General features: G+C 33.4%; 2 protein-coding genes across 3 annotated transcripts; one reads left to right on the top strand and one right to left on the bottom strand.

Moving 5' to 3' along the window:
• Positions 1–1,190: 1,190 nt before the first annotated feature.
• Positions 1,191–3,152, top strand: LOC133310126 (protein MARD1-like). Its single transcript, XM_061511019.1, has 3 exons — positions 1,191–1,682; positions 1,826–2,616; positions 2,865–3,152. Exons 2-3 carry the CDS (start codon positions 1,838–1,840, stop codon positions 2,959–2,961), a joined length of 876 nt encoding a protein of 291 aa, XP_061367003.1. The 5' UTR covers positions 1,191–1,682; positions 1,826–1,837; the 3' UTR covers positions 2,962–3,152.
• A 5,587-nt stretch (positions 3,153–8,739) lies between these two features.
• Positions 8,740–11,268, bottom strand: LOC133310113 (uncharacterized). 2 transcript variants are annotated; one of them, XM_061511002.1, is made up of 3 exons: positions 11,118–11,268; positions 9,052–10,952; positions 8,740–8,961 (listed from the first exon to the last, which is right to left on the bottom strand). In XM_061511002.1, exon 2 carries the CDS (start codon positions 10,682–10,684, stop codon positions 10,049–10,051), a length of 636 nt encoding a protein of 211 aa, XP_061366986.1. In that variant the 5' UTR covers positions 10,685–10,952; positions 11,118–11,268; the 3' UTR covers positions 8,740–8,961; positions 9,052–10,048. The 2 variants fall into 2 exon arrangements, with proteins under 2 accessions (XP_061366986.1, XP_061366987.1); XM_061511003.1 differs by having other exon boundaries at positions 9,052–10,923; positions 11,118–11,264.
• Between the last annotated feature and the right edge of the window lie 718 nt (positions 11,269–11,986).

Here is an 11,986-nt window from a genome sequence, read left to right as displayed (position 1 = left end):
CAATGGTCAAGATTGAGTGTAAGACTTCTATAAGAATATCCTGGCTCAGATATATATATATATATATATATATATATATATATATATATATATATAGTCTTTATTTTGTCATGTTACATGAAGGGAATTGCTATCATGCAATAGAAAAAGACTAAAAAAATAATAATAAAAAAATAGGATGAGACATTTTGTTCAATGATTTTGTTTTGTCATATCTTAAGATGATCAAATTATTTTTTCTACAACATAACTCTTATTTATTCCATATATATATATATATATATATATATATATATATAGGGAAAAGTGTGTATAATTTTGAAGGATGTAAAGTTGTGTCATATATATATATATATATATATATACATATATATATATATATGTATATATATATCCGATTATAGATCTTTGAATTTATCAACAACTAATAGCTTTTGTGTCCGTTTCCTCGTTTTCTGAATTCTGATACAGTGCGAGAGTCAGGACAAAAGACCTCCGATCAGCTAAGAAAGGATTGAAATTAAAAGACAAAATCAATCCGTTTAATGACAATTGAGAGAGAGAGAGAGAGAGAGAGAGAGAGCATTTAAAATAAAATTGTAAAGGTGACACTGAAAATGCAAGCAATGTTTTAGGATTTTGTTAAGTTGTTCTTTAAACTTTAAAGCATAGTCGCACAAGTAGGTTAAAATCTGTTTTTCACTTATACATAATAATATTATTTTTATTTTTTTGATAAACCATAATAATATTATTTTTAGTTTTATTATATAAAACAATTTTTTTAATTTTATTTTTGTTGTTATCAGATTAAAAATAATTGACACATATAAGAAATAAAAATATACTATTTTAAATATTTATATATGATATATTTTTTGTCTTTATATAGGACACTCATTTAATTCGTTTATTTTATTATATTATATTATAAGTCTAATAATCAAGCTAAAAATAAATGACGTATAGAAGCAAAATTGAAAACTTTTATAGTTGAAGTACAATTTGAAAATGAACAGGAAATGTAGAGGACAAAACTATGTTTTATTTTTTTGTTAGTACAAAACTATATTTTAACTTATAAAGCAATAACGTTTGATTTTCATGCACACGACACCCTTGCTTCTCCTTCATTAACACTTAACTGGCATATGAATCCAAACACGACTCTCTCTCTCTCTCTCTTCACCTTTGCTTAAATCCTCTTTACAAAGCTACAGACTTTGGAGGATTAAAACTGAAAAAAGAGCAAAGAATTAGTGATGGCGAGGAAGAAGCTGAAGTTGCACTTTCTGGGTAACAAAAACCAAACCAAACTTAGGAGTTCAATTTTGTGATGATGCGTTTTTTCATGGGGAGCATAAAAAACCACAGTGAATAGCAGATCAAGTTCCACGATCAACGACAAAGCTGCAGCTATTAATCACATGTCTTGCACAAATCTTTCTTATTCAAAACAATTGAGGACCCAATTCAGTTTATATACCTGACTCTTTCAGATTACCTTCTTTATTTTTTTTTGTCGTTGTTGTTGTTGTTGTTTCTGTTTTTTGCGTGCGTGTGTGAAACAAGTACAGAAACATTCCCAGTACGCTAGGATTCTCTTTGTTAGAGCCAGAAAAGGACCTTGAATCTGTATCAATCAAAGTGGTTTGTTTATAATATCACTCTAGCTATTTTGGGTGAGTTTTTTTACTTTTTAATAACACATCATATATATATATATATCTCTCTCTCTCTATATATATTTCTGCATCGTTCTAGTATTAAATTTTTACACCTTTTTCTAGTTTTTGAATTCCAATTTTCCTTATTGGTATCACAGAAGAAGGGACTTATGCTGCTGAGGAACAGATCAAGAGCAGTGACAAAGCCACCTTTGATGGCTGATCATAGTTCCCAGCCATCTCCAAATCAAAATTACGCTAGAACTATCCCTTCTCTATTTGGTTCACCAAAATTTAGAGATTTCACCAACAAGTGTTTCTCAGGAACTGAGGCTTTGAGAAGCCCAACTTCAATTCTTGACACCAGAGCGTTATCCCCTTCTGGCTTTGCAAATCCATTGTCATCTGAAAACAAGACACAAACTGTTCCCATGAAAATCTCCTCAGAAAACACAAGCTCTTGGGACAAGCCAGATTCAAAAGGCATTGTTGGCCTTGCTCTTGTGGGTGCCCTTAAAGATGACCCAATTCATGACAATTCTGCTCAACCCAACAAAAGAAATGTCCTCTTTGGAACGCAGCTTAGAGTGAAAATCCCACCTCTGCCACCTTCTACATTTTCTCCATTCGAGTCTGAACCATGTGTTGATGATTTTGGAACCAAAAACAAGGACTCGCAGAATTCATCAGGAACTAATTATACAAAGGATTCTCCAAGTGTAGTTGTTACAGGCGTTCTGTCTTTGAGTGAGATGGAGCTTTCTGAGGAATATACATGCGTCATATCCCATGGACCTAATCCAAGAACAACCCATATATTCAATAATTGTATTGTGGAGAGCTATTTTTCACTGCCCCAAAACTCTCTCTGTGAATCTGCAAATTTCCTCAGCTTCTGTTACACTTGCAAGAAACATCTTGAGCAGACAAAGGACATCTTTATTTATAGGTAACCATCATTTCCTCCTTTTCAATGCTAACAACCTTTGCCCTTTGCATTATGGATATTTTATTTTTAGCCTTCTTTGTGACTTCCTCAAACACAAGATAACAACAAAAACTTAAAGCACTGCATGTTCTATTTATCACCATCCCAACATGAACACTACTTTTTCTGATTTATTTATTTACTTACTTATTTTAGATTAATTCAGTTAAGCAAACTTCAGGGGTAATGAATTATCTTGTGTTTTGCAGAGGAGAGAAAGCTTTCTGCAGTAGCGAATGCCGCCACCGAGAAATGGTGTTAGATAGTGTAGAAAGTTTAGAATCTGAACGTAATGGTTATTCTTGACTATTAACATCCTTTCCCTTTAAGTGCTTTACATGCACCGTGGCTGCAAAAGTCCTTCATTTTGAGGAAGATAACAAGCAACACAGAAAGTCAAATCAAAATCTTACATTCTTCATCATGACTCTGTTGTATTTAATTGAACTTGTTAAGGTCTTCTTCTTTTTTTCCTTTTTGAAGTCTTTTGTTTTGTTTTGCCTTTTTTTTTTTTTTTTTTTTTCCTTCTCTCCTTGCAAATAGAGATAAGAGAGGAAGTAGAGTTCATTCCAAGAGATGACTAATTTGATTGCTTCTAGTTTTCTCCCCACCATTGTTTTCGGTTGAAGCAGATGATGATGTGCGATTGAAAACAGTGGCTTTTGTTTTTCTTCTTTTCTTCTGAGTTAATGATAATGATGGTGCTTCCTATTGTCATAGATGGGGACCAGTTAATTATTTCTCACAAAGATTCCCTATCTGCATGTACTCTATTATTATTATCCTTACCCTTACCCTTACCCTTTGCAATTCACCCCTAGCTTGAGAAAGAATTCAGCAAACCATTATAATACTCTATAAAACTGACAATGACAGATAAATATACATTTGATAAAAGTCCTTTTCCTTACCCAATACTTCATTATCTAATTATTTGAATATTAGGTTGCTCTTAGAAACTTTGATACGTATAATAGAGAGAATCCCAAGATTTCAAACTTGGTGTTAAAAAGCAGTTTCTGATTAATTAAATAACCAAAATTCTTATTCCACATCCTAACACCTTAGTCCTGATCCATTATAGTAATGCCAACAACAACTGTGTTCTGATCAGGCAAAGGCAACAAAAAGGTATAAAATAACCGGTGTCATTATTAAAGGAACAAACAGAAGTAATTGGGCTTGAAAAGCCTAGAGAGTTATAGTAAAGGTGTCTGTACCATGATAAGCCTTAAAGCGCTCCCTTTCTCTCTTTCACAAATTTGGTCGCAATAAATAATTAAATCATCGGCTTTGCACAATTCTAGTAACTATAGTTTTGAGGCAAGTGGGGATCAGATATCCCAATTACCATTATTTAAGATAAATGACTTACGAATTAGGGATGTTTGTTTGTGTTTTTTTAAAGGAAAAAGTAATGATAATTAGATAAATTTTAAAAAAATACAAGATTTTAAAAAATTAATTTAGTCTTTTCTGAGTTTCTCAAAAGATAAAAAAAAAATAGTTAATAAAAAAGATAAAAAAAAATATCATAAAAATTTAAGTTTAATATTTTTCTTGCAAGTTTAGGATAAATTTATCTTCTATAAATATAAAAAATTGGTGAAATTCTATAAAGAGAAGAGAGGAAGAAAAAGGGAACCTTACCCACATCCACTCCCATATATATATATATATAGTTTCTCAAGTTACTTGAGATAATTTTATCTCCGGTCACTAAATCATAATTGTACAAAGATGGATCAATTGCGATAAAGGAATGAGAGAAAAAAGAAATCATAACCATTCAAGATGGATCAATGACGATAAAAGAAAAAAGAAAGAAAAAAAAGAATCATAATCATTCAAAGTGAATCAATTAATTTAAGAAAATAAATAAATAAAACGACATAGTTTTCGGGGTGACTTGAGAAATATTTTTCTCATATATATATATGAGACATGATCATTTGACATCAATATCAAATTAAAAATTTTGACATCAAATCTTAACTATTAATTTCTTCCAATTTAACTGTTATAATTTATTGAAAATTAATAGATGTGACCTAATAAATTATAAATGTTAGATTAATAAAATCAACAATTAAGATTTGATATTAATTTTTTAGTTTGACGTTGATGTCAAAGGATCATATATATATATATATATATATATATATATAATTTAATTTCAAACCTGCATGAGAAAGTATTTCTTTTTCAAACCTATATAAAAGAGAATTTTATTTCAAACCTGCATGAGAAAGTATTTCTTTTTCAAACCTTATCCAAATACCTTTTTTTTTGTCCCCCTTCATTAAGCCATAGAAGTACTTATGGAAAATTTAGATTTGGTTGGCTCTTAGGGCGTGTTTGTTTTTAATATTTGAATGCAAATGAAAAAAAAAAAAAAAAAAAATTTAATTTCAAGGCAATTTTTTTGTTTTCTGAGAAGGAAATGAATTTTTCTTTCCAATCAGTGGCCGTTTGCATTGAGTAGAATCTAATACAAACATGCTCCTAGTCATTCCTTCATCTAAGGCAGGGAAATAAAACAGAACTTGTGTAGATGATTAGTGGAATGCTACCCGACCACAATTTATCACTTGTATCCTACAATGAAAGCAAATGGCAAACAAGAACGGGTGATTTTCTTGGAGAAACCGAGGAACAACATATGTAAACCAGCAACAACCTTAAATTGGTAAGTCTAGTGGCTGCCCGATGAACCATATTTAACAAGAGAAATTGACGTCTAGAAATGGAGGGTGCAGTTGGGTTAAAACTGAAGAACACAACGGAGTTGGGACCCAAAGAACCAAAAAGTGCGCGTGCTGATAACTGATAAGATGCTCAGTGAATGATAATAAAGAACAAACAAAAGGAACCTTAAAGATTGTGACTCCTTTGGCATCTTTCAGTGTTCTGACAGGTGAGAAATGTACACCTTTCAGATATCTACGCAAAGAAGATAATCTCGAGCGCTACCCATTTCATCAAAGGGAAAGTAAAATGATTGCTATGCAACAAAACTCACTCCCCTTTAAATTATGAGTATGTAACAGAACTATAAGATAAGTGCTTAGGGAATAATGTGACATGCATGTATAAATACAAATACGTGTAATATTATTATTTGAAGTGATTGGATATTTTTATATAATAAAAAGTCTTACACCAAATATTGATGATTGATTTACTTGTATTTAATGACTCAAATATCTAATAAATAAGAATCATTAAATATAAATAATATCAAGGAAAGATTGAAAGTATAACTTGTATGTAATTTTTTAACTTGTATCATAACTTATATCTAAAGTAATATATCTAATCAACACCAACACCAACACCATCTAGGGAGGGGCATAAGTACCGTAATTCTTGGACTCGCACCCGAACTCTGAATTAGTCCCATAAGCGGCTCAAAGAGTCGAACCCGTAGAGATACCGGAGGTTCTGATTCGCCTCAAAAAGTAATTATAATTAATTTCTAAAAAAATATATATATCTAATCTAATGCTATCACCAGTCAATGGGTCCCAATAAACGGGGACAATGACCAAAACGGGACGTATCGGTAAATAAATTATCACAATGCCAAGTTTGAAACTTTTTTCCAATCTATCGTGGATAAAATGGAAGATATTTTCCTACGGAAGAGTCTCGCGGTCAAGATATTGCAGCAGTTATCTTGCTAGGGCCGCCAACAGCACAAACGGAAAGTAAAATCATGGTCCAAAGATTTTTGTTTGTTTTTCCTTATTAACTGTTAAAAAAAAATTATTTCAAAATTTAATTGAGTTTCAAAAGTTTTTTGATAAATTATGCCCTAAACATTACTAAATATGTGTACAATTATTTAAACTGGAAAAAAAAACATAGACAAACATTTTAACACAACAGTTTGATAGAAAATAAAATCGATATCCCAAAGTTTTTTTGGCATGAAATGATAGATGAAAATATTTCCATTTATTAGTGGATAAATCTTATTTTCATCACGAAGTCATTTTAGCGATTTCATCATCGCTAACGCCATTCATGTAATAATGATAAGCATTGACATGGTTCCCACGTAGATAGATTACGTTACAAAATCCCAATCTTTAAAATTTAATTAAAGCTTTAATTTAATTTTCAATTTCTTTTTCCCAATCCACTTGGCTTGTCAACAATATACTCAATCCTTACTTGGTAAAATTTGGTTGATGCAATTGCAAATAATGGACAGACACGTCACACATACTCGGGAGACGGAAAGGCAGTGTTGACTCATGGATCAACGGCTCAGATGGCGTCAAAGGGGATTGTTGTTTTGGGTTGTCGAAGGTTCGGTGAGTTACAAAACAATTATAGGGGGTCAAATGATAGGTTGTGGATGGAGCATGAGCATCTATGTAAAATGCTGTCTCAGTTAGGGGTTCATGAATTGAGTCATCTATGTGAAATGGTGCTTCAATTGGGGTGGGTTTGAAATGTTTGTGTGGGTCAATAAAGTAGCTTGCTGGCTCCGTATATATAGCTGAGATTATGATAACGTCTCCTATTTTTTATGTTGAATTTGGATGGAGCGTAATGTTGTTAATTGAGTTAGAGGATATAAAGATGTTAAGTACTCTGATTTTTTAGAATTTTAAATTCCTAGATCAAGTATGGCTAGAAACCGAGAGTGCAAAGGATGAGTTTCTATTTTGAGGTATATATCCTGAGTGATTCATGTGTTAGCTTAGGGAATTTAATATGGTGGCTATAATTTTTAATTTGAGAGGTGATGTATTTTTTATGGGACACAACCTTTGACTCATTTTTTTTTGGTTGAAATATTTCAATCAATTATCACTTCGCGATTAGTCCAATTCAAGACAGATCCCAAGATTAAAGCCTTAAATCTCCCTAATAAACAGGGAATAATCGAACATATGGAACGCAAAACCTTTGACTCAGGTTTTTTACAATGTCAAAGATAACAAACGTTACATTTTCATTACAATAGCATTGGAGAAAAGTACCTTGAGTCACCAACTAAAATCCTTTAAAAATTTGGAAAAGAAGATGAATATACAAATAATTTTAAGGAAAAAAGAGTGTTTTCTGATGTTGTCAACCTTCAATTCACGTACAACCCTTTTTTTTACAAACGCCATTTTATCAAAGAGCTACATTATTTTCATTACGTTATCTTTCTTTCTTTTTATCTTTTTAAAGGCAATAAAACAAAATAACCACATTATCAAAGTTTTTTTTCCCCTTTTTTCAAATAAAGAATAGGAGTAAAAAAAAAAGTTCAAAACAAACACACAAGATTTTATAGAACCAACAAATATTATTATTCCAGGCAAATCTTTGGGATTGTGACAATAGCTAATAATTCAGCTATAAATTATAATAGTTCTAGGAGATAATTTCTACACCACCTTTTGTACACTGCACCAGGCAGTACTCTGTCAACAAAAAAGAAAGCAATTATCTCACTATTTCTGAATTCTAGGGGAGAAGGATAACTCTCTCACACCGGGTATGACGTATGAGAAATGAGGTGTGAGCAATCTGAATCAAGAAAAGTGGCTCCACATGACAAACTGGTATGAGAAGGTGTGGAGATATAAAATCATTCAGAACTTATAAATTAATAAAAGGAATCCAAATGATATCCAGAACAGATAATGAGTGAAATAAGTCACAGACATGGAATCTCGAAAATATCATAAACTCATGGAAAATATCCTTAAAGAACAGAGGCAGCAGACACCCATGAATTAGACAACCATGAATTAGGGAACCGGAGGCTTAGGTCAGGCATCAGACGTGAAGAAGAACCAATAAGAATAAGATATATAGAGCAAGTACTTGATTAATGTGCAAACGTTACACCAAATTTTTGATGTTCTAGAATCATTTCTGGAAATATTTCATAGCCCAAGTTCCAATGAATATTGAGACCATCAGAATTCAGTTTCAGATTATATAGCAATTATATCAACATCAGATGGAAAAAATAAAATTCCTTCATCAAAATGCAGCAAATGGTGTCATAGCTTCCAAGGAAATGCAATATAAATTAGATATGAGAATCAAGTACTTAATTCTTAACTCAGATATAACATGATATGAAAAGATAATAGTCACTACAATTTTATTTTAGCAGATCACACGAGTTCCACAAGTTACATAAATACAAAGAAAGAAACAAAGAAAAATTTACGAACCACAAGGGACTTCATGAAGAAAAACAATATAGCAATCTAACTAGCGACCGAGAAGGCAATGACCACATCTTTTGAACGAAACAGCCTCGGTAGTCGGTACAGTTTCGCCTCCCTGATTCACACATTGAAACAAATCTCATTAACTGCAACGAGTGACATGAAAAGAATATAGCAGAAGCATTAACATAAAGCAAGATCTTACCTTAATTTTGGCATTGCATGGTCAACACTCTCCATGGAGGATAAGCTAGCGAAGACTAATAAAAGAAAGTATCTTGGGCATACTAACAGAAGAGAAAGTATATTGGGCTTACTAACAGGTAGCTAACAGGAATTAACCCTAAAAACTAAAGCAGAAAGCTGAGAAAGATAATAACCGAACCCCTTCCAACTTTTCTTTGCAAAAAAAACAGAAAAGATAGCAAAGGGAAAAACTACGCCCAGGCAGAGGGCAGCTAAGAAATGAGCAATTAACAGAGAAACAAAAGACAGCTAAGAGAAGGAGAGTTACTGGGTAAGGTAGTAGTTACCAACTAGTAAACAGTAGATCATCTAGAAGACAGGAGTAGAATGATAAAAGATGATGATAAGAAACGAAAATTCAAAGGAGAAAAAAGGACAAAAGGGTTAAGCTCTAAAGAGTTTTTGTAAGAGCAAGATTCTACAATCTATAGTATGTACGAAAGCAAGAGGCCTAAATCCTTTATCAGATCAAAAGAAGCTAACCATTCTATGAGGAGATAATGCTGTGAACCACACATCATAAATTCAGGATTCAGCTTGAACATAACTAATAACTTTCTTCAGGCCCAATGAAATAAAACACACTCAACCAGGTCTATCCATGCTACTCCCACCCATTACCATCATTCCGCTTCCCAGCCATTTTCCAGCCAGCTTCCATCCATGTCACATGAGTCAGGTTGCAAACCTTGCTCCCAAAAGAGCCTTACATATACACCCATTTACCATTTACCGTCTCCACCTATAAGCTTCACCCAATTTTCAAACTCTGGAGATTGTTGACCCACCACAGCCATCAATCATCATTGCCAAGGGCACCAACACTACTCAAAGCCACACAAACTCAAACTACATAATTTATTTGGTCACTCTATATACAACTATATCTTACACTAACCCAACTTAAATAAGGGAAAAAAAGGGTTTATTTACAGGAACAGGTTGCTCCTTGAGTCTCATTCATCATCCAAGTTAAGATTGAGGATGCGACGCAAAGTCTTAGTCGCAGAATCAGCATTAACTAAGAGGTCTCTGGGAGAAGTTGAATGCTCCCTGCGAGGGGACGAGGGTGCAGACTTAGCAAGTGGATGCATTTCAATCTCAGGGCAGGAACCAGGCAAATCAAGAGACACAGTCCTCTTTGGTCGAACAGAGAATTTTGGGATAGGCAAGGAACTAGGTGGTGGTGAATTTGAGTAGGTAGGTCCAGCCCAAAGTTCTGAGAACAAAAGGGTCCCATGAGAAACACGATCACTGAAAGTTCTCTCCTTTTTACAAGCTTTGTAATTGATAGGAACTGGGGAGCTATTGGGAGTAGTTTTGCTACGGGTTTTGTTATCTGAGTTTGAGTTCCGAGGAGTTAATGGTGTTTTTGAGGAAGATGATGAAGATGGTCGTTTAGTTACAGTCACAGGTGAATCAAAAGATTTCAATGGACTTGGTAGAATACCAGATCCCGTTTGGAATGTCCTGCAATTAATACCCCTAAAGTCTCTGGAAGGAGAAGAAGATCCAAATCGAGCATGGCCTTGTGACTTAGACCTGCTGTAGCATTGGTTCCTATGCTGCACGACAACAACAAGCGTCTCCATTGTTAACACAAACAGAATCAATAATTTAAGGCTGTATTCTACACTAGATCCCACTTCTACAACCCAGTATAAGGTTATCAGAAAACCAGAAACGTTGTCGTGTCACACGGTTACCAAACCAAATCTCCTTCCAAATCGAGCCAAACTGAACATGTAGTTCTTCCAGAAGTCGTTGATTATAACATCCAGGTTGTTCACTGATTCAGATCAACCAGATCTTCTCAGAAACTCGTTTAAACCTACGATAAAAAAAAAAATTCCTCGTACACTGGAAAAAAAAAAGCGAACAGAATTTTTTTTTATTAAAGCCTGAACATGGAAAAAAAATAGAAATGAACACTAAAAACAGGATCAATCCGAAGAAAAATAAGAACTTGCACTTAAGGGTATCAACATTTATTTTTTCTCAACCAGTTGAGAGCGAAAAATTTACCGATTAATGCAGGAGAAAAACTTTGAAATAGTGCTGCTGCTGCTATTTTTTTCTTTTCTTCAAGCTTTGCAATAATTGAAACTGTCACAGGAAATGAAAAGAGAGGAAGAGGAAGAGGAAGAGGAAGGGGAAGAAGGGTTTGAACTTTGAAGGGATCTGAGAGGAGTGTGAGTGCAATAAATTGCAGTGCTTGGCAATTACACATTTGTACCTCCTTTTGAGACTATTTACGAAAGTGACATTTTCTTTTGGTCATTGAGTAACGGACGGATAAGTATTCGGTGTCACCATTTTGCCCCTATGTGGTGTTGCTTTGAGCGGTGATGAAAGGACTCAATAATAGTACCCCTACCATTTCTCCGCAAGGTGGGGTAGACTACCCTACCCCTCTATAAGGGTTAGTATATATATATATTGAATAATGATGAGAATAGTAATTAGTAACTGTATATATCATATTTTCTCAATGGCATATATTGTGTTTTTGTTGTATCTTTCAGTGGATTAAGAGTCCACTTTAGAGAAAGTAAAGTCCGGCATGCTAATTTTAGGAAGTTGATTACGGATTACCTAATAATTTTTGTAGGTGGAGTAGTTTATTGGCAATCGAGATTGCAAATATGTGTTGCACTTCAAAGGTCAAGATTGCAAATATGCGTTGCACTTCAAAGGTCAAGATTGCAAATATGTGTTGCACTTCAAAGGACAACGCCTGAGTTATATATAGTCACGATTGAGACAAGTAAGGGGATGATGTGGATTAAAAACTTTTTCATTGAATTCAACCATAAACAATACAAATGTGTGTTGAATTGTGACAACCAGAGTGTCATTTACAAGTCATTCACAATTCAAAATATATTGATTAG

The sequence above is a fragment of the Gastrolobium bilobum genome, unplaced genomic scaffold (genome assembly GCF_033153095.1).
Source record: "Gastrolobium bilobum isolate Gb01-03AN ecotype WA unplaced genomic scaffold, APGP_CSIRO_Gbil_v1 utg1034, whole genome shotgun sequence".
Taxonomy (NCBI): domain Eukaryota; kingdom Viridiplantae; phylum Streptophyta; class Magnoliopsida; order Fabales; family Fabaceae; genus Gastrolobium; species Gastrolobium bilobum.
Note: the sequence above shows the minus strand (reverse complement) of the source record. Positions and strands in the feature narration are given on the sequence as shown.